At 44.9% G+C, this 22,970-nt stretch overlaps 1 protein-coding gene across 9 annotated transcripts in view; it reads right to left on the minus strand.

Moving 5' to 3' along the window:
- Positions 1 to 22,970, minus strand: part of PACS2 (phosphofurin acidic cluster sorting protein 2) — a 174,671-nt gene that overhangs the window by 73,926 nt on the left and 77,775 nt on the right. For 5 of the 9 annotated variants that reach the window (XM_075131449.1, XM_048861942.2, XM_075131448.1 and 2 more), the window contains 10 exons: positions 20,579 to 20,652; positions 17,934 to 18,014; positions 14,345 to 14,404; positions 12,388 to 12,545; positions 8,175 to 8,265; positions 6,405 to 6,479; positions 5,973 to 6,091; positions 4,519 to 4,654; positions 3,324 to 3,428; positions 595 to 701 (listed from right to left, as the gene is read on the minus strand). In XM_075131449.1, the coding sequence (XP_074987550.1) occupies positions 595 to 701; positions 3,324 to 3,428; positions 4,519 to 4,654; positions 5,973 to 6,091; positions 6,405 to 6,479; positions 8,175 to 8,265; positions 12,388 to 12,545; positions 14,345 to 14,404; positions 17,934 to 18,014; positions 20,579 to 20,652 (1,006 nt within the window). The remainder of the gene's footprint in view (positions 1 to 594; positions 702 to 3,323; positions 3,429 to 4,518; positions 4,655 to 5,972; positions 6,092 to 6,404; positions 6,480 to 8,174; positions 8,266 to 12,387; positions 12,546 to 14,344; positions 14,405 to 17,933; positions 18,015 to 20,578; positions 20,653 to 22,970) is intronic. The other 4 variants (XM_048861939.2, XM_075131445.1, XM_048861946.2 and 1 more) reach the window with 3 other exon arrangements.

Raw genomic sequence — 22,970 nt, forward strand, 5'->3', positions numbered from 1 at the left:
ACAGAAGAAAGTGTGGTCAGACAGCTCCCATGAAGTAAGTGCTTTGGATCTCCTGGATCCCTGTCAGTCAGGACACAGACCTGGGTTTGGACAGACACTGAACCAACTGCAGGGGTTTGAAGATAAAGCTCAGGGGTAAATTGTGATTTACAAAACCCAGACAGCCTGGGTCCTAGCTACCTGTCCCCCTTCCCATTAGAACAACACAGCTGGGGGTCAGTGGAGGTACTTCTACAGAACTCCTCAGTATAAGATTTCTGGCAATGCATAATTCCCGAGGTCTTCTAGGCTCTGGGAATTGCTTCCCCTTCTTGATCCAAATAGCCTGTGTCTTTTCACCTTTAGGGCATGCTGCAAAGACCATCAGCTTGCTAGGACATTAGGGAATGGATGAGATTTAGATGGTGGGGTATATTTCTTGACTACATCAATTACTAGAGGGAAAACTCATTTCAGTTTTGTGGTATGTAGCTCTCTAGTCTGCCCTGTGAACATATGGTTATTTTACGTCATTAGTTTGTCTGGAGGTGGGGAACAGACATCTTATTGTACTTAAATTTAAATAATTTAACACTAAATAAAACGTGAACTTACTATCTCTGTATCCTGGAGACAATCGTGCTGAAAGCTGCTTGCACATCAGCAGAAGAGCACGTACAGACCACAGGCAGGGTATGTTTTTGCAAGACATCGGAAAGAAACTGGGAAGACAATGAAACATGTTATGAAGCTCTGCCAAAAGGACTTGATTTTACCCAAACTTTTAGTCAGAAACACACATACACGTAAATTTGCCCTGCTGGAGTATTTTCAGACATAGGCGTTTCCAGCTCCTGGAATTATTGGCTGCACTCCATGCTGCAGTTTTCTATGACACCTCTTCCAGGAGTAAGAGCCCTTCTAAGGTGTGTCCGAACTGCAATCAGAAGCATGACTGTAGCCCAGGTAGGTATACTCACAGTAGCTTTAATCTAGCTAGCACGGCTAAAAATAGCAGTGAAGATGCAGTGGCAGCGACCCAGTGTGCTAGCAACACAAGAATGTACCCAGGTTCCAGGCTGGGACATACTGCCAGGGTCTGCACCACCAAGTCTTCACTGCTATTTTTGGCCATGATAGCTAGATTAAAGCTAGCCGGTTACACCTGTCAGAGCTGCAACCAGGTGAATGCAGCATAGGCATGCCCTAAGAGTGTGTCTTATTGGCTGGCACAGTGACATCTCCCCCAGAATGTACCACTTCTGGTACCAAGGTGTCAAACAGATCGCACCAGATGTTTCATTAGAGCTTCTGAGAGCAGAATCATGGTGGGATTCCAGCAACTGGAACATCAGAGCACATGGCTCATTACCAACCCCCTCCTTCCGCCACCCCCTTTAAAAAACAAAATCAAAACAGTTCACTCCAGGGTTTCCTGCACAGAACACAAGCTGATTTGTGTTTCTTGCTACAGAAGCATAGCTAGAGCAGCCTCTCTCCCCTGTTCCCCACAAAGGCTGCTATTGATTAAAACAAGAGCTGCTGCAGACTAAACCACTGCAATTACCATTCCAGAAACAATCTAAAAGGGATGAGGAGTTGGCAAATGGGACATCCTCCCCTTCTCACACCCTAAAACGCGAGGAAACCAGCTACAGGACTCTTCTGACTGTACCCTGATGCCCACACAGCACATTTTCCTTGACAGCGACAGACTCCACCTCCAGAAGAACCACCCAATGCTTCCAACTGCTAAGGAAACACTACAGTTAGTGACTGGTTTCAGAGCAGCAGCCATGTTAGTCTGTATTCGCAAAAGGAAGAGGAGTACTTGTGGCACCTTAGAGACTAACAAATTTATTTGAGTATAAGCTTTTGTGAGCTACAGCTCACTTCATCGGATGCATCCGATGCCACAAGTACAACAGTTAGTGTCTCCCCTCCACACCCCCCATGCAAAGCCTTAATTACAACTTCATGTTTCCCTCACTTAGCCTGGGCACATGTCAGCTCCACTGGCTAATGCTGAGACTGTCTGTTTACTACCCAGTTCTCCTCCACCCCACTCTTTTGCTGTACCATCTGCCCCCCAGGCCTCATGCCTGGAGCATGTGGATGGGGTAGGCCAATCTGATCCACACAAAGCGCGGAGCACCATGGGGGAAAGTCCTGTGGCCAAACAACACCACTCCACTCACCTGCTGCCAAGCTGCTTTTTTAGATTCCATTAAACACTCCTGCTTTCTGCAGAATCAGGGTCTAAATATCACACAGATCAACAATTTCACCTGCAGTAAGGCTAGCAAGCCCATGATTCTCGTACCACCATTCTCCATACTGGACCATTCTAAGTGTTATAGAGAAGGTCTATGAATTATAATATCAGGCACTTTCCACACTTTTTTCTGTTTTTTTGTTTGTTTTTTAAATGTATCTAGTTTGGTGGGAAAGGAGTGCAACTTGATCTGAAAAAGGCAAACAAGCCTTATCTCCCTGATGTAAAAATAAAGCACGAGCACCATAGTAAGAGCGCAATGGTAGCATTTGCATATTCCACTTAAGGTGTAAGGTGCATTTAGCAAATGAGCGTGCATGCAAGGAGGGGGTGATACTTTAAGGTTCCCACAGGAATGTTATTTTTTGCACCTGTTACCTGTGCCCAAAATTCTTAGCCCTAGCACTGAATTAGTTAATCCTGCCCTGCATTTATTTCACTTTTATGACGACATCAAGTATCTGACTGCTGCACTCTTACTCTGCTTGCCCCCCTCCTCACTTCTACTGGACACATTCCCTGCCTCTCTTAGCACTGCCCTCCTATGCTAGTTCTGTAGCATCCAAAGATTTTATCCTTTGCTCCTCCACTCCATTACAGGGCCAGGAGAGTCCCTGTGAATACGTACTGCTGGGCATCCCCTTCCTCCCACCCCCCGTCCAAGTACCCCATCTCAATTCATTTTCTGAGGGTTTCCTTTCAAGTGTCCTGGAGAGAAAAAACCGTTCAGCCATTTCCAACGAGCAAGGAAAAAATTTATCTGATTAACCCAGGAGAGTGCCACCTTAAGTGGAAGGGGGTGTGTTCATGGAAGGCTCATGTTAAGAACCGCCTTGAAGTGCAATAATTCTCTGTGAAAATAAGATCCCTCGGCCCATGAGTTACCTGCTGCCACAACTCCCAAATACTATCAGACCCATTTACTAGATAGAAAAATATGAACCTTAGTGGTTGCTTCGCTCTTCCTTTTATGTAAGCTAAAAATCCTGTCCTCCCTGCCCTGTACAGAGAGCAACAGGAATTGCCTGCGGGAAAACCTAGGGCTCAGCATCTGTTCTCCTGCACTTACCTGGCCTTGCCAGTCTGAAGTATTGACAAGAATAATATTTTCTGGTAGCTGGTCATCAGAAATCAGGATGTGATTCAACTGATCGTACACAGTTTTCCTTGGAATCTGTGAATACAAAAAAAACAAACAAACCCCCAAACAGAGAATGGAACAGTGGGACAAACTGGTCATAGATCTGAACCAGCAGCATTATTTTTGTGAAGTTCTCGGAGATGCTCTGTATGAAAGACACAAATAAGACTATGTTCTATTTCCATCACTTCCAAGAGCCCTGTTTTTTATAGAAGCTGGGAGCTCTACCGCATGATGAGGCAGAGACCCAGTAACATTTCCAAAGCACATATTCCACATACTACTGAAGTAGCTGGGATTTGTTTTGTCAGTGATTCCGTGATGACAAAAGGACACACAACAACAAAGTAGTTGTATCAACCAATATCAACTACAGTCGCTGCTGGGGGGCTAGATTTTCAGTAATTTTTTTTTCTGGGTCCAATATTACCAAATTCTGTGGCTAATAAAAGTCCCAGGACACGGAGTAGGGACTTTGCTAGAAACACCACTTTGGGTACGTCTACATTGCAAAACAACCTGTGGCAGTGAATCTCAGAGCCCCAGTCAACTGGCTCTGGCTTGCAGGGCTTGCACAGTCTGGCTAAAACCAGCAGTGTGGCCATTCCCACTTGAGCTCAAGTCTGGGCTCTGGAACCCAGCGAGGGGGGGGGGTGTCTCCGAGCCCAGGCTCCAGACCAAGCGGAAATGTCTACGCTGCCCTTTTTAGCTCTTTAACGCGAGACTGGGTCAGCTGACCCAGATTCTGAGGACTTGATGTGGCTTTTTGTGTTTCCCCCCTTGTGCTATGGACACTGGATCACCTTAGGGAACCCCTCTGTTTCAAACTAGGCATTTCCTGGGGGTAGTCTTAAGAGATCACCATTTAGTTCTTTTTGCTGCCATTTGCCCCAGTCTTTTTCAGTCTCATCCTAGTTGATATAAAGCAACGCACTAACCAAAAGCAGCGAGAATAGACAGAAAATGGGATATCAGCTGAGAAAAAAATTCAACTCATCGTGTACCGGTGGAGCCACATCCCTGGCCTTCAGAGGGGAGAAGGCCGGTGGAACAGGAGCCACAGGGGATGTTTTGGGGAAGGATGCACAGCGGAAGGCTGTGAAGGGGGTGGAGCTCATCTCACCTGCAGGTGGTGCCTGGTGTCTGGAGAGCGCTCATTGTCCAGGCTGTTTGCCCTCTCATTCTGTGGCCTCGCTGGCTGCCTTTCCTTCAGTGAAGTGCTTCTCCCACGGCGACCAGTTTGCTTCCCTTCTGTCCTGCTAAATTGCAATGGTTACACAGTCACCATTCACTCAGGGCCACAGAGAAGCTGTTTGCCAGAAGGGTTATCCTGAGCTGCATCAAGGGGATTCTGCATAGTGTGCTCAGGTCAGAGACCCGCCAACAGCCCAAGACACCTCCTGCCCCTCCATAGTTTATGAACCTGCCCCCCAGAGGAATGTCTAGCACTTTGCTTGAGAAAGACTAATCAGAAATACTAACTGAAGGTAGCCCTGAAATCCAAGCTACTCTAACCCCAGTGACTTCAAACTGCCCTGCTGGACAAACAAGGCAGCTAGACCACTTCAATTTTTTAATAAATCATTTGTATATAAACTTTGTCCGGTGTTAGTATTGGTGAATGTCTTTGGATTAGCAGCCCTGGGGCCTAAGGTCCCTGCCATTACAGTACAGGAAGCAGCAATAGAAACATCCTCCCCTTTGCCCTGCCATCATACATCACCCACCATGGAGGGCCCATCACCTCTAGTGGGGAGATAGCAGATTCTCCATGGCTTATTCAGTTCTTGGCCTCTTTTCTAAGAATGCCTACAAGGGAGCCAATTACTGCCTATCAGTTTTAATTTATCAAGGGGATTTTTCAAACTAAGCCACAAAATTAAGCAAATGACATCTGTCCGCTAGGAACTGGAGTGAGATCCAGCACCTTATTACCCATAGACCAAACAGCTGTCACCACTACAAGCCAATAGGAACTGGTAAGTGACTGTGTCTACCTCCAAAAGCAGTTCATAAGGAACATCTGATCTTTCAGCTTGACGGTCACGTTGTCAGAAGAGACTAATAATTTTGGCTGTCCACCATGACACCTCTCAAAAGGGACCTGATTGTCAGAACATGATTCAGTTCAATATTCCACATAACCTGCAGTCCCTCCACTCCTTCCATCCCAGGCATCCTGCAGGTTGGAGTCGGTCCCTGAGAACTGCACCTCCCAGCTCCTACCCCATCCACACCCACCTTGACGTGCCCTCAAGGAGCCAAGTCCCAGCCAGCTACCATCCTAGCTGAGGAAGCGTGGAAGGAAGACCATCAAACCAATCCTGCAGACATAGCCTCTGCTGATGAAATGAGACCCTTATTCCAGGGGCTGAACACTGCTCTACCTCACAGGACTGAGGAGGCACTCAGATACTATGTAATGGGGGTCAGATAAGTGTGACCAAAGACAGCTGATTACCCTTGCTGCATAAACTGAAGTGGTGCACTATATAAAAAATGAAGCGCTTCCATACCATATTAGCCAGTTCCAATAGCAGATGTGATGCCTGCTGCTATTGCTGCTTAGGGTGTTACCTGGTGGAAGGAATAATGAGAGACTCTGTCTTGGTGATTTTTCCACTTGGTGGGAGCTTCTCAATGAACACATCCAGCGTGGAGAGTTCTGCTTCCTGGGAGTCTTGCTGGCTAGGCTCCTACAAACACAAATAGTGATGTGAAAAGCCACAGAAATCCTCTGCTCTCCCTGGCTCTAGCAGATACACCAACCATGTTCCGCCCACATCAACTACTCATAACGAAAGCTTTCATGGTGTGATAAGATCGCCAGGAATGGACATAAACTCAACCCCCAGCCAGACCATCTTAAGAAGTTAGCTAGAGACTGATCTGCAAGGCTACGTCCCTTTGGGCTTTGCCATGATGATATAGACAAAGCCCACCCAGTGTATGACGGATAGCGAACACAAACTACTGGATGAACGTTACCAAATGAGTTTTTAAACTTACATAAGACATAGTGTCAGAGATACTGTCGCCTGGATGTTTGCTTCCAGGGCTCTTTGTCTTTTCAGGCACTTCTACCTGTTTGGCAAGAGAAAGTCATCAAAGCATGGCACACTAGAGCAGTGGCTCTCCACCGGGGGCCGTAAGCAGGTTTCAGGGGGTCTGCCAAGCAGGGCTGAAGCCCAAGCAACTTAGCTTTGTGGGGCTCTGGGCAACTGCCCTGCTTGCTACCCCCTAACATCAGCCCTGGCTCTTCTATGCAGAACACCAGTTGTTGTGGCAAAGATGGGCTGTGGAGTTTTTGCCCCCATTAATTCATTTGGGATTTTGTTGGAGGGCCTCAGAAAGAAAAGGTTGAGAACCCCTGCACTAGAGCACACAGCCCTACAGATGTGCACTTCATACCTCACTGCTTCCAAGCCAGATTCACAATGGAGGGCTGCTGGGCAGTATTCACAGGAGGTTTAGGTGGTCACTACCTTGCCAGTCCAAGGCTAACATACACAGACCCTGAACCGCCCTCAGATCTTCAATTTAAACAATGAAATGTTTCACTAAAACACCTGTCAATTAGGAAGCCATAACAGAAGATGGCCTGGCAAACTATTGTCAGGGAAAGCCTCTTTCCGCAGAGATCCCAACCCCCACAAGGCCTCCAGCAGTGGTTTTGATACCGCCCGGGGTTGAACATTAACTGATACTGAGGGCGCAACAGCACACAGCAGCCCACCTTCAACACCCCTGCTCTGTCGGCTCCACTGGCTTCCTTAATGGACAGGGTCTGATTCTGCCAGAGACAGTCACACATGAGGTACAAACATAATGGTTCACAGGGATGCTGCTGCTTGGAAGACTGAGGCAGGTGCTGGGGGCAGAATGTTGGCTGCATCAAGACCTTTTTTATGGGGCTTCTTGCCAAAGGAGAGCAGACAAAGTCCAAGCCTGACTGTTCACATCAAAACCCAAGATGCCATCTGCACAACAGCACCTTGCCCCCAAAACAGTTTCCTTTAAGCAGCACCCCTCTCCGCCCACCCTGGAGCCATGCCAAGGCAGCCACACGACCACCTCTTAGTTCAGTCTGAAGGGTTCTAGGTACCGAATCCCAACCCCAACTAAAACTACTCCTGCCTGTGAACAAAGCCCTACTTCATATACACCTGAGAGCACCTCTGAGTCCTGTCCTGACTACAGACATCATACAGAACTGTGGTGCATTTGGGATGGCACTCAACCCTTCCCATATATAAGTCAGGGGCCCCACAAGAGGGCATAGGTGGGGTGTGGTTGCCCCGATGGGCACTGCTATCTGAATGTTTTAAACACAGACACATGCATGCAATGCTCAAGCAGTTAAGGCTCCTACAGGAAACATTTGCTACTCCGGTTCTTATGTGGAATTGAATGTAGGATTGTTTAGTAAACCTTTTAACATCGTAAACAGGCAAAACATGCAGTCTAACTTACTGCCATGGGAAACTCAAACTTCTGCAACTCTGCTTTTTAAATTTACCCAGGCTCTCTTAGCACTGGATTCATGCCTCACTCACCAGCTATGCAGAATTAGACACAAAGAAAGAGGCTGGTATTGGCATGAATTACAGCACAGCATGATCATCAAGGTTGAACACATTCAACTACATGGCAGGTTAATACTGCTTGGCTAGTGTACATTTATTTCAGGTGAAATGTTGCTATTTGGTTGGGAAGAGTACACCGTGCTGTAGCAACATCATTCTGCCAATAAATAACCCTTTGGAAACAGTGACTTACAGGACTTGATGGCTCTCTTTGGCTTCTGATGCTGTGGATGCTACCAATTTCTGTCTGAGAGCTGGAGTGTGACAGGCCTTCAAAATATGGTCTAAGACAAGACAGACAGAAGATATGGTTATCTGCTGAGAAAGAAACCAATGGCCACTGCTCCCACACTCCTAATCTAAAATCAGACAGATATCCAGAGGGTCTAATTGCCCCCCCACCCCTCATTAGTTCATCAGGGATTTGTTAGCAGTTGCCATTTGTGTCGGAGGAAGAACGGAGAGTAGAGTTTGATGGTTCGAGCATAGGAACGGGGGTCAGAATACCCGGGATCCTGATTCTAGCTCTGCTAGTGACTGACTGCAACCATGAGCCAGTCCCTTACCTCTAAGTGTACCGCTCTGTAAAAGCGGAGCTCTTGTGGGCCAACCTCAGATGACTGGTCCCAGGATTAATTCAGATTTTTAAACTATGTGGAATGAAAGTCAGCTCTACTCTCTCCTTCCTCCTTGCACTTCATCCTCATTTCTTGCAACTCCCCCGCCCCCCCAGCTCTTCGACTTCTAACCCACCCACGTCCATGGCTTCTATATCACTCAGTCCCCCTTTCCCCTGCCGACTCCATTGCCAATTCCCTCCACTCCCACTGTCTCTCTCTTCCACTGCAAAATCTGCCCCTGCAACCTGGATCACGCTCAAAATCTGCTTCACCAATCCTGCTCCTGCATCTCTGACCCCCTCTGGAGAAAGCCCTGCAGACACGTAGATGTCCCTCAACCTGAAATTTCATAGATGTTAAGGCCAGAAGGGACCACCATGGCAGGGTGGATTTAACTCACCACTTTTCATCATGATTTACATCAGCACGTAGATAATCTTAATTTATTTTTTTTCTGTTTGTACTTTAGTTATTTTCCCAAGGAAAGTTCATTCTCACGGTTGGTATAACCTTTAGAACTTGCTGATTGGATTCATATACTCTTTACACTAGGTTTGGTATTTTTTCCTAACCCAGAGGCTGCACTATAATTATACAGATTTAGGCTATCATACAACTTTACACTTATTCAGATGATTAATTTCTACATCTTTAATGCTACACAATGGTAAATGATGTATTTCTGATTTACTAAATGAACTTTTAAATTATGATTAGTGTCAAGCTACACTTGGAAAAAAATTGGAATTCACCTAAAAATATACAAAACCAAACTTTTTAATAAGTTGAAAAGGACCCTCAGATTCCCTGGCAACCCTTATTATTGAAATCTAATTAAAGCTACACAATGAAGAACACTAGATGACTGATGGTTTAACTGTAAACATGAAACTACAAGTATGTCTGCTCAACTGAAACCCAACGTAACTAAAGTGAATGCTTTTCTACACAAACTGGAAGTACTGTACTGACATAAGGGGAGGTTTAGGTTGGATATTAGGAAAAACTTCTTCACTAGGAGGGTGGTGAAACACTGGAATGCGTTACCTAGGGAGGTGGTAGAATCTCCTTCCTTAGAAGTTTTTAAGGTCAGGCTTGACAAAGCCCTGGCTGGGATGATTTAATTGGGGATTGGTCCTGCTTTGAGCAGGGGGTTGGACTAGATGACCTCCTGAGGTCCCTTCCAACCCTGATATTCTATGATTCTATGATAAGGAAAAAAGTGTACCCCAGCATTCACACTATTATAAAGACTGTACATAACGCGGTACTTGACACTGTGCCGTATTTATAAAGACTGACCCAAAAAGTAGAGATGTTGTCCCCTGACTCTATATAAAAAGCAGCTTTTAACTCATTCAAGTCTATGAGAAGTAACTGATTTAGCATTTAATTTATTTTAACAGATAATAGAGAAAAGGTGGTTGAGGTAATATCTTTTATTGGACCAACTTCTGGTGGCGAAAGAGAAGCTTTCGAGCCACAGAGATTACAGTAACTTCAGGCCTTAAAGTGACTTATCAAATTGAAATGAAATTTAAATAGATTTTTATGCTCTTGGCACTGTGATCATCCAGTTCAACCTTCTATATAACAGGCCATAGAGCTTCATGCTGTGAGAGTCTGCACCAAGCCCCCCAAAACTTCTGGCTGAGCTAGAATGTATCTTTTAGACAGACATCGAGTCTTGATTTAAGTTAAAATGATTGCCAAGAGGTATAGTAAATTCTTAATCTGTTCTGATAGTCAAATCAGCCTCAGTTTTAAAAATCTGCACCTTATTTTCAGTTTGAACTTATGTAGCTTAGCTTCCAGCCAAGGGCTCTTGTCATGCCTTTGTCTTATAGGTTTAAGAACCATCTCTTATCATGTCTTCTACCAACACAGGTACTTGGTTTAACAAACAAGGTTAAGTGGTTACTTGATCATAATGTATAATAGTCTCTCATTTTAGAGATGTTTTCCATTCTGCAAATCATTTAGCTTTATAAACCCTGCAATTTTTCAACCTTCTTGTAAAATGTGGACACCGGAATGAACGCAGGCTTCCAGAAACAGTTTCCTTAATGCTGCATGAAGAGATAATAGTATCACCTTCCTATTCGATATTTCCTTGTTCATATCCAAATGCTGAGTTGGCCCTTTTAACCCCAGCACCAATCAACTGAACACAAGCTTTCAATGTACCCACCATCACCTGCAAGCCCTTTGCAGAATCATTTCTTGACATAATTTAGTCCCCCATTCTTTAGGTATATCCTATATTTTTAGTTCGTAGATGTAAGACCTTCCATTTGACCACATGAAGATGGATATCTGACTTTGCCCAGTTTACCAAGTGGTCTATGTCCTTCTACAAGCAACCTGTCCTAGTAACTTACCTGCTACCAGTCTGTGTCATCACCTGCAAACTGTCAGCAATAGACTTTACATTTTCTTCCAGTTCATTCACAAATTACTGAATAGCATTGACCAGGAACAGATTCTCAGCCTTTCTAGTTGATCATTCCCCAATTAACAATTACATTTTGCAACCTATCAGCTAGCTGGCATTTAATCCATTTAACACAGACCATACTGACTCACTGGAATGCTAGCTTTTCATCATCGGAACATTAAATGATACTAGGTTCTCTCCTCTGTCAGGCCTGGCATACTCATTGTAAAACAATTCTCCTGGCACTCATTTCCTGCCTTTGATTCCCCATTGAAACCATCCCTCCCACACAAGGTCTTGCCACCTTTTTCAAAGACACAGCTTTACAAGATCTCCCTTGGCTTTCCTTCTCCCTGCCTCTGCAGCTTCCAACAGCCTCTCATTCTCCCCAATCCCATGGCTCCTTGTCTGCTCTCTCCCCCAAACCCCCTCCACTCACCTCAACACAATCCCCACCTGGCTATCGCTTTCCCTTCCATTTGCTGTCTTGATTAGCTTGCTCCCCTCAAAATCTAGGCGTGCCCCAATTAACCCCATCAGCAAAGCGTCCTTCTTGACTTCACCTGCCTCTCCAGCCACTGCCCCATCTCCTTTCTCCTCTAAATTCATTGAGAGTGCCCTTCACAACCACTGCTTCAAATTCCTCTCTTCCAACTCCACCCCGGTCTGGTTTCTACCTTTTCCACTCCACTGAAGCCATCTCACAATGGCATCTAACAACCTTTCCCATAATTCACCCTCCTCCTCCTGGACCTACCATACACTCCCTCACAGCCTGGCCTCTCTCGACTTTCAATTGCTGCTGGTTCTGGTCTGATGACTCCATCTGGCGCATTCTTCTCCCATCCTCTCTTCCTCTTCCCCAGCAGGGGGATGTGTGCATATAGTTTTTAGTTCCACTTACTGCCAATGGGCACTTTGCACCTCCATCTGTCTGACATAGGCATCAAATAGCACCCTCCTCTGTTCTGTCTGCAATGCATAAGACCAGGCAGCACACTTAACAACAGGATGTGATGAGAGCAGGGCTAACGGGATAAGATGTAAACTCTTGCCCAGCATGTGCAAATCTTTCATGCTGTGGTTAAAATACATACCGTGACCCATTGCCAGGTCAAGGAGAAAAGGAAAGTAGGAATGGAATGAATGTAACACGTAATTATAAATGGTGTAAGAGGGGATTCATTTTCAATTCCCCCCCACTTCCAAAAAAAATATATCCAAACTCTTAGCTGGAAATGGAGGCTGTAGAGCACTTTAGCAGCCAAGCATTGTTTTGTTTCTCAACCAATTAATTTTACCTATGGCTTCTTCAAGCCCATACCGACACCAGAGCCAAATTCCCTTACTTTAACTTTGGTTTAGGAGTGCTGAGGACACTGTCGTCATCTTCCATTTCAGGGCCACTGTCACTGGGGTTGTCTATATCCAGTGTATCATACAGAAGATCCAAGTCTTCCTCCACTTCCGGCACATGCTCTGCTGGGTCCTGCTCTGAATCCAGAACCTAAGCACAAGACACGTGGATACAACCAGGCAGCGCAGAAATGATTAGGGGACAGATCCATCCCAAGTCATTTCAGCACACACAGCGACTGCTGTACAATAGGCTGGTATTTCTGTTGGCCCCCAAATTTCAGGCCAATCTCAGAATACGTCACTGTGAGTCACTCTGTATGCAAGTTCCATTTATAGGTTTTAAAGGGTTCATAGATGTTTAAGCCTGTTACAGACATGAGTTCTGTGTATTATAGATGATTTATAAGCATATCAGTAAAAGTGGTTATAGATGTTATAAGCAACCTATTCACCTGTCAGACTAAGAATCTTTAACTAGTTATTAAAATATTTACTGATCATTTAACAGCCCTTTTATAAATGTAACTTTAGAGTGTGAGCCCATTATAAATATTCTACCAACAGTATAAAAAGTACATAATATTCCACCCTGTATTCTATCCAGGTCACCTAACCTTGAATGGACTCTCCAGCTCCTTCTGACTTATTTCAATATATTATTTGCAAGCAATTAAAGGAATAAAAGATTATATCCAGATGGGATTTCCCTCATTAGCAAACTGAAGGTTAACAAAAATCTAGTAGAAAGTCCATAAACCAAAGCTTCCATCAGCTTCCTCACATGTGAGAAGCTGACAGGAACAAAACATCTACAGTTAGAGTAGGATCTTGAGATGGGTGCAGTCTGGTGCCAATCCTAAAGCCAGCACAAGAGGGTGCTCTCTCCTGAACAGCTGCAGTGCAGCTAGCCCAGATCTCAGCTACAATACTATTCCTGCAGAGTTGTTTTTCCTTAGTAGGAACAGGAATGAAAGGTGGGGGGGGAGGGGAGGGTAAATTTAGGGCGTTCCATCCATGGAAGAACAGTCTATTTTGCAGGTATTGCACCTGCCACAAACAGGGGGCCTCCTACATAGCACGGGTTCTGTATGAAGGCCAACATGGCTGGAGTGAGAGTCTATGGAACAGTACTTTACAGACGGAAGGATTACTTAAGGACTGGATAGCAAGGAAACAGTGATTTTGACAAGGATGTTTACTTGGTGCCATGAGATATGGGGAACCCAACAGCTTGGGGCACCAGAGGGGTCAAGTGCCTTATTTTCCCTTAGCAGCTATGTTTGGAAGAATAAAGTACCAAGGTGGAATGAGTTGCTTTCAGCTGAATCATCTGGCTAGTTACTTTCCCGTGGGATCATTTATTTACCTCTACGGGGACACGGTGGTTGTGTTTGGTGTGTTTCATATGGATGGGGCAGTTCAAATTGTGTGAACTGTCGGGCTGCACTTGCATCGGATGCTTTTTAAAAGTTTGCTTACATTTTCTTTTATGTCTCTGTCGTCTTTTTTCAGCTTTCACTGGATGGTTTACTGTCTTGGGGATTTTTTTGTTTCCTCAGCATATTTTGCTAAGCTTTTATAATAAGGGCAATAAGAAAATAAACTGCGATCTAACTTAATGGGCAACAAACACCAGACTACTAGTCCTTGAAAGGGTCAGGTATGATTACAAACCAGTCTGTAAGCAAGTGGGTGTACAAGTGTCTTTTAAATCTTTGACAAAACTGCATCCAGAAAATCTTGATGGCTTTTTGAACTTAGTACTGAACTGGCCCTGTTCAACTGAGGTCCAAACAAAGCTTCAGAATGTTGGGCAAAGTGACTGGGGAACTCGGGACAATTCCCAGTACAGATGTGAGAAGAGAGAAAGGAGGAGAAACAGCCTGAAAATAAGCTGAACTCATGAAGCAGCATGTCTGAGGTATAAGTGAGTGTTAACTAACTTACCTCATCAGAGACTTTAAACCTTCTCAGCAACGCCACCACTTTCTGCTTGAAGTTTTGTTGCTGTAAGTCAAGAACACTTTTACATAAATACGGCAAGAGGGAATGCAGAGGCGCGCCACCACAGCTAAAAATGGAGACACTGACTGCTCCTAGGTAGAACCATGTATGGGGCTGAGCTACAAATCAAGGAGCACCCCTGCCCTTCCGCCTACCTATGTGCCATTCCCCAAGAAGAGCAGAATTCCCCATGCTACATGCTATACTATTCATATTCACAACAACTCAGTTCCAGCCCTGACTGGTTTAGCCTTATTACATCTCTATGGGCCCCCAACATACATTAACCATTGCACTCAGCTAGCCATGTATTTATGTATCTAGTGGAAAGACAACATTTTTAGCCTGCCAGTTAGTCACAAGCTGATGAATATAGTGAGTGCTTCAGGCTGTTTTTCTGCTTCCTTAATGCAGAAGTTCCACCTGCCTTCAGAGATACAACTGACCCTTTTCCACAAGGGAGCAGGGAGTTTTCACACAAACTCTTACAGCTGATGGGGGTGTCCCAGTTTCCCCCATGTGGGTGACTGGAAAGTTGGTTCCATAGCAAAGATCTGCAGATCATCTTGGCAGAGTATTTTACCCTAACAGTGGAGCTTTAACGACTTGGGGGGAATGGGGGGTGTTGGGTCCTAGTGTTTGACAAGCCTTTTGGCTTGCCAGAATCTGCGCCTCCTGAGCTCTGAATGTAGAGCTTCACTCAAAATAATACAACCCAAAGCACTGGGTTTTGCCTAATTTCTTGCAAAACCCATAAACCCCCAGCCTGCAGCAGAATGAAACTAATCTTAACATCTGCAGAGAGTTAAACAATCCTGGGACATTTGGCTTTAGCAAACAAGTTTTGCAAAACTCTGGCCCATACATGTTTTCACTAGACCTCCTGAGAGAACTGGCATGAGCTAGCTGAATGGGTATGTAAGAGTGGCAGCTATTCTGAATGGAGGAAAGCAATGTCAATGGGCCCACCCTTAGTGAAGGCTAGTTCCTCATTTTGCTGGCTATTTCCCTCACTGCAACTTCTAGTGTCTGTGTTCATACAGAGTCCAGCCAAGAGATTCAAAAAGAGGAGCCTGAAGTTGGGCTTTTAATTCTATATTTAAGCACCTGCCTGATTCTCAGAAGTGCTGAGCACCCAGCAGCTCCTACCAACCTTCTGAAAAAAATTAAACATGCCTAAATATGACCTCAGGAGATTTTTGAAAATCTTTGCCTATAAGTAGGGCCCTACCAAATTTACAGTCCATTTTGGTCAATTTCATGGTCATAGGATTTTAGAAATCGTACATTTCATGATTTCAGCTATTTAAATCTGAAATTGAACCGTGTTGTAATTATAGGAGTCTTGACCCAAAAAGGAGTTGTGGGAAGGTGGCCAGGTTAGTGTGTGTGTGTGTGTGTGTGGGGTGCCGGGGGTGGGGAGAAAGAGAAAAGTTGCGGTACTACTGAGCTCTGAAGGCAGAGCCGCCACCAGAAGCAGCTCAGAAGGATGGCCTGGTGTGGTATTGCCACCCTGACTTCTGCGCTGCTCCCTGCAGAGCTGGGCCCTCAGTCAGCAGCCGCCACTCTCCGGCCGCCCAGCTCTGAAGGCAGCAGTGCAGAAGTGAGGGTGGCATGGTACGATATTGCATTGCCACCCTTACTTCTGTGCTGCTGCTGGGCGGGCACTACCTTCAGAGCCGGGCGTCCAGCTAACAGCAGCCACTCTCTGGCTGCTCAGTTCTGAAGGCAGCGCAGAAGTAAGAGTGGCAATAACGCCCCTCCCCCGCAACTCCCTTTTGGGTCAGGACCCCCAATTTGAGAAACACTGGTCTCCCCCGTGAAATCTGTATCGTACAGGGTAAAAGCACACGAGACGAGATTTCATGGTCTGTGATGGGTTTTTCATGGCTGTGAATTTGGTAGGGCCCTACCAATAAGTTCTTGGCATTATCTACATACACCATGATGTGGATACTATTAGGTACAGTTTTTAGTTAGGAGTTTAGGATGACCATAACAAAGCCACTAGATACCCAGTTCCCCTCCAGCAAGTGAATTTATACCCTGGTTTGTGAAATGCAGGCTGTAACTGTTTTCATAAATATGCGCTGTGTGGGGTATAATGATAGAATGGCACAAATTGTGGTATAAATTGTTCACTGACATAAGTCTGGGGATGGATGACCATCTTTGTCAAGGGGCTGTGTCATCTGGAGTTACACAGGCCATCTCAAACTCAGCTTTCCACGATGCGTCCTTCTCCCCTCCCACCGCCATATTCTGCAAGCACCAAAAGAGTCTAGACAAAGTCTATTTAGAAAGTTCTCTCATAAGTTTTTATTCTTTTTAAGAATCGGTCTGCCTCTAAGGCCAGGCTGCCTTATTAGTTAGCATATGAGCCTCTTCCCCTGTGAAAAAAAGTTAACAGAAATATTAGTTTAGAAAATGCAGCTTTTATGATTTTTTTATTCAGTTATGGGATTGCAGTTTTCAGATCCAGTATCTGATTAAATGCCAGGACTAGAAACAAATGATTTATGTCATGAGAAAGCTGCATTACTTACTGGTCAAGATGCATAATTCTGTCACAAGATATTTAAAAAGATCCTAAAACTGTCACTGATCCAGGCCTGAACAGCTAGTAAATCAGCATCTGATGATTTTTTGTGATCCTCATTTAGGGGAAGAAGAAACTTCTTTTGGTGGCAGATTCCTTTTATTTGAAAAAAATGTGGCCTATTCAGAACTCTCTCAGATGTTTGATGTCAGAAATAGTACTAGTGGAGGTAGATAAGTGTGTAGACTGCCCTTCAGATCTACTCTAAGGTCCAAAGTAAATCCTGCTTATTCCATGGTTGCTGCAATAAAGGTATTTATCTCAGTACCTAGAGTTATGGTAATCTTGTATATGGCACAAATACTGTATATAAAAAAACTAAATCATCAAGGTTGCAGCACTCAAAGGCAAGTTAAGGTTTTATGCTAAAATTTAACTCTGGCCCCATGCGTGCATATATTATGACACAGTATGTAACTGCATATCATTTACCAGACAATAGTATCTGACAAGTCCTACAGCCTGAACTACACACATGCCATCTTGCATTAACCCACTTTATTATTTCATACCTCATCTCCATTATTTTATTTTGGAATTCTTATCTGGGCTGAATTCACTCTCATGTAGAGGGCCAGCAAAAGGCCTATGCCCTACTTCAAGCCTATTCGGAGGCTTACATATGCATGGATCTTGTGTTAGCCTCTGCACTAGGTCAATTTCACCCTTAAATGATTTTCATGGGGGTCCTCTCATCTTACAGGTAACAAGTGATACAAGATGGTACTCACAGATAAGGCTGTCAGTATCTGCTGTGGTTTGATTGGTACTTTGATCACTTAGCTAGATTTTAGTTCTGGACTTTCCCACCTCCTGTGATTATCTCTGATTTCGCCATTGGGACCATTGTGTAAATAGCTCTGTAAATCTCTTGGGCTGCATGCACATCCTGGCCAAACCCATTCAGTGTTAGTAAAACTAATTTCCACCGACCCTGGTTATGGACGTCGTTCTTACTATCGATCTCCGCTGCTTCTTTGGCTTGCCCAGCTCATATTCATCATCGTCCAAATCCTGCACAGAAAGAGTCGTTAGGTTTTACACTTGCCTCAAGAACAAGCAAGGGCTGTTTTATTATTATGATGCGAAATGTTTCGTTTGTGCAACAAAACGTGTCAGGGAGTGATTAGTATTATACAGGTGCACAGGAGAAACTGGTTAAGGCCTGGTCTACACTACAGAGTTAGGTCGACCTAATTATGTCAGTGTCTGCACTACAGCCTTGCTCCCTTGTTCTTCTTCACTCAGCACACAGTCAACCTACAGAACTCCCTGCCTGAGGAGGTTGTGAAGGCTAGGACTATAACAGGGTTTAAAAGAGAACTGGATAAATTCATGGAGGTTAAGTCCATTAATGGCTATTAGCCAGGATGGGTAAGGAATGGTGTCCCTAGCCTCTGTTTGTCAGAGGATGGAGATGGATGGCAGGTGAGAGATCACTAGATCATTACTTGTTAGGTTCACTCCATCTGGGGCACCTGGCATTGGTCAGTGTTGGTAGACAGGATACTGGGCTGGATGGACCTTTGGTCTGAACCAGTATGGCCATTCTTCTGTTACGTTCTCCCGCTGATGTAAGCGCCCTACTACATCGACATCATAACTTCACCTCCACAATAGGCATAGGGCTTATATCAGTGTAGTTAGGGTGATGCAGTTTCTGTGTAGACCTTGCTTAGCTTACATGAGCTGTCGGTTGTCATTCTTGTCAATTTTACAGCTCCATGCTGACATGCTGAAATTGACAAAGGCTGGAAGAAGGCTCCATGCTGCGAACCCCATGCCTGGCTGTCATCCCAGCATAGGTGGGAGGCACCAGCTAGAGCCCAGCTGATGCTCAGGCTCCCCACTCTGAACCAACCTCTAGGCTCCCGGCCCCCTGTTGGGAGCCTGGGAGGAGAGGGGGCAGCAGCAGCTGCAGCACCCTCCACTGCCTCTCAAGTCAGTGGAAGCATTCCTGATGAGGATGCACACTACCAACAGAAGGGCAGTGGGGACATGACAAACTGCAGTAACTTCTGAGGGGGCTGTAAGTGGATCTAACATAGGTCGAGTTAAGCTTGTAGTGTAGACATGCCCTCAGTCTTCACCTGTAGCTCCCTTCAGCAAGGTTTTAAGTACTGGGGAGGCAGAGACTTAACCCTGAGTAAAGACCAGCTAAGGATTTTACTGATCTTGCATAGAGAAGGGAGTGCTGAAAAGGCAGGCAGAACTAAACCCTAGGGGTGCAGCATGTTGCTGAGCAGCCAGGGCTCAGACACGTCAACACACAAATACCAGCACCTCTCTGAAGCCACTATCCTGTTCACTGGAATCTCAGCTTTCCCTTACATCAGTCTCTAGCTGCAATGGTGCAAAGACCCCAAAACGTAAGCAGAATACCCAGTGCCAAGAGGAGTCAGCAGACAGCCCAGAATACCCTGAAGAGGTGTCAAGTGCCTCATTGTGCCAGCGAGACAATAACTCAGAGGCCTATTGGTAATTCATCATTTAAAAGTCAACACAATGATTTCGGCCCTCATGTAAGGAAAGGAGAGGGAAGGCCACAGACCGGTCCATTTACAGAGAGTGATCCCCCCATTTTGGTGCCACAAATTGATGGCGTTCAGGAGACACCATCAATTCACCTTCCACACACTGAGAAGATGCAGAGCCAAGGTTGGAGCCAGAGCTCAGCCCAGAGCTGCACAGTTCCATTTTGAATATCTGCACGACCTATCATGAGCAGTGTCTCATTACAGTGATTCACATTGGTGGAGTGTGGCAGAGTTCCACCATCTTTCTTGCCACAGTTGGACCCATCAGAGGCTGAGGCTGCTTAAGAAGCAGAGATCTCGGTTGTGACTATCTTTCTATCCATGGATGTCCAAATTGCACAGAGTTCAAAGGAAGGGGAAAACACTGGGGAAAAAAATAATCTCTCACCACATACAACTACCCACTGCAGTACAGATTTAAAAGTTATTGACCATGTTAATTCTAGGCTCTAGGGCCCTGTGACAAGCTGTACAGGTTTTTCGAGGCCTCAGGCTGGGGCTTTCCACGGTCCTACCACACCCTGCCCCAGAAAAGGAACGGCGAAGGTGGGTCCCCCAGGCCTGCCTAGAAAGGCTGCAGGGAGGGAGCCAATCAGAGCACCGCAGGCTCAGTTAAAAGGAGCTGCAGGAGATGAGCTCATCAGTTCCTGGCTGGGACCTGAGGGGTGAGGAAGGGCTGGAAGACAGAGGAACTCTCCGGGTGAGGTGGCCTGCAAGACCCTGCTCAAGCAGGGAACAGAGAAAACTCCATCAGGTGATGAGACCAAGGGAGAAGCAGCAACTACTAAAGGGAAGCAACATATGGCTTGTGTTTAAAGAATCCCTGGGTCAGGACCCAGAGTAGTGTGCAGGCCTGGATCCCCTCTCACCCCCCACCCCCACCCCCCAATGAGGAAGTGGTAGGCATTGCTTGTACACTGGACTATTTAGCCATATATCCATCTTGTTAAAAGTTAAGCAAAGAGTGATTATTATCAGTTTATGCGCTTCTGGGGAAGAAATCCTTTGTAGAGCACTGAACAGCAGCTTCACATACAGTACCTGTCCCTGGACAGCATCATCACTGGCTTCCTGCTCAGAAGAAAAGCTCTCATACTCTTCTTCAGAATAGTTATCTGTAAGGTAAGGAAAGCACATAAAGTCTTGTAAGACTCCCTTTGGAAAGAAGGGGAAGCCTTGATGCTCAGGAGAGCAAACTTCAAAAAATTCACACTGGCTAACATTCCTAGAATCAAGGAATATGAACATTTGGAGAGAAGACTAAGGGTGTATCTTTTAGCTGCACTAGACAGGTAGGATGAGAACTTCCCACAGAGAAAGGGAAGATGAGAAATACTCAGCTAGCAGACAGGAAATTTGACCGCAAAGTAGAGAAGGTTGGCATGCAGGTGAGTCCTTCCCCCACAGGGAGCCAGTCTGGCATGTCCACCCCTTTAGGAAATAAGTAGGGACCACTGGCATATAGTCCAAGATGGAATGGGCATCACTTAGCCTCTACCCATGGGGCAACCCAAGCTACACACTTCCCCAGGATTTGTTCCCCTAACCAGGCACAACTGGTATGCAGGACCAAATCTGGTGAGGGAAAAAAAGATCCTGTTCTTTACTGAAATGATACACCAAGTAAATTGTCTCACTCTATTCTGGACTCCAACTAGGCATCTCGTACACTGTGTGGTGCATGCCCATGTATCTTGCAACATGGACTTCCTATCTGAATTCAGAATTAATCCATTATCCTGTCACAGTGCAGGTACAGAGAACAGAAGCCATGTAAAGGGAAGGCCTCCAAGCATGGAAACCAAGATCTTTTATGCACACTGTATAAAAATCACATATTTGTGCTCAGATAATTGAAGTTAATAATGTCATTTACTTTAGACTGTTACCGTGAGTGCGTTTTGGAAGAGTAGCTTATGTGGTTGGGTTGGCTAGCCCAGTGGTTCTCAACCAGGGGTATGTATACCGCTGGGGGTACTCAGAGGTCTTCCAAGGGGTACATCAACTCATCTAGATATTTGCCTAGTTTTACAACAGGCGACATAAAAAGCCCTAGCGAAGTCAGTACAAACTAAAATTTCATAGATGATGATTTGTTTATACTGCTCTGTATACTAGATACTGAAACGTAAGTACAATATTTATATTCCAATTGATTTATTTTATAATTATATGATAAAAATGAGAGTCAGCAATGTTTTAGTAATAGTATGCTCTGACTATTCTGTATTTTTATGTCTGATTTTTTAAGTGAGGTGAAACTTGGGGGTACACAAGACAAATCAGACTCCTGAAAGGAGTACAGTAATCTGGAAAGGTTGAGAGCCACTGGGCTAGCCCAACCCTAGAACCTGGTGACTCCACAGCAAGATGTAGTTGATTTAGAACAAGCACTAACATGTTACAATCCTGTCACTTCTTAGTGATATCACTTTTTTTTTTTTTTTTTAAACAACCCATGAACTTACTCTCTAGAAGTGTGCAAGATTTAGTCATGTGAGGTAAACCAGAGTAACAGTAGAGTCTAGCCTCCAGAGATCATGCAGTAGAAGCTCTCTATGGAAGAACTTCTCATCTTGGTTTTTGTAACAGCCGGTTGATACAACAGTCACCAATCAAAAACAGGACAAGGAGATAAACATTTCTATATAACTTACTAATGAAATTTTCAATCCACATTGCCCCATATTACCTAAGTGTCTAACAGCAAAGCAACAGTTCAAAATATCACCAGCTCCAAACACGTCTCTACTTCCTTGGAGTGTCCTTCAGCTCTCAAGTGTCCTTGAGAGTGTCCTCTGTCCCCCCCATGTCAGTAAGGAGTCAGGTTTGTGGTCTATTGATGCATACACATACTATTTCATTTAACTTTTGGTGTTGTGCTTCCCATTTGTACTTCGGTTTGACCCTGCAGAGAGTTTCTTTAGATTATTATTTTTTGTTACAGTATTTGGTATAAACAAGTGTATGGTGAACGTGCCAAGTGCTCATGACAACGTGTGTTCCAAACAGCAATGTTAAGCGAGACCAGGAACTGGAACCAATCTATATTCTGTTTAGGTGTTGTAGTGAGCTCTTCGTTTAATGCTGAGAGTGTGAAGAAATGGAGCCCTAGAAAAACAACTGCAAAATGGGGTTCCTATGGCTCCCTTATGATGGTGCTTGTGTATGATGCAACACAGAAGGGAATGAACACCATGGGCCCCAATTCTGCTTCTCCTTACATACATCTCAAGAACCTCTTTCATATTACAGTATAGTTATAGCACTGTTAAGAACTGGTACTGATTCGTCCTAGAAATTAACTCCGTTTGCCTGCAATTCTACCATTAAACATTAACCTTCAGAGTGAGGACTGTATACCATCAGCTACAAACCCTCATCCCCCACCCCCATCCCACAATCCATTCCCAAATGTCAAATAATTACATGC

Source organism: Caretta caretta, chromosome 8, assembly GCF_965140235.1.
Source record: "Caretta caretta isolate rCarCar2 chromosome 8, rCarCar1.hap1, whole genome shotgun sequence".
NCBI classification, from domain to species: domain Eukaryota; kingdom Metazoa; phylum Chordata; order Testudines; family Cheloniidae; genus Caretta; species Caretta caretta.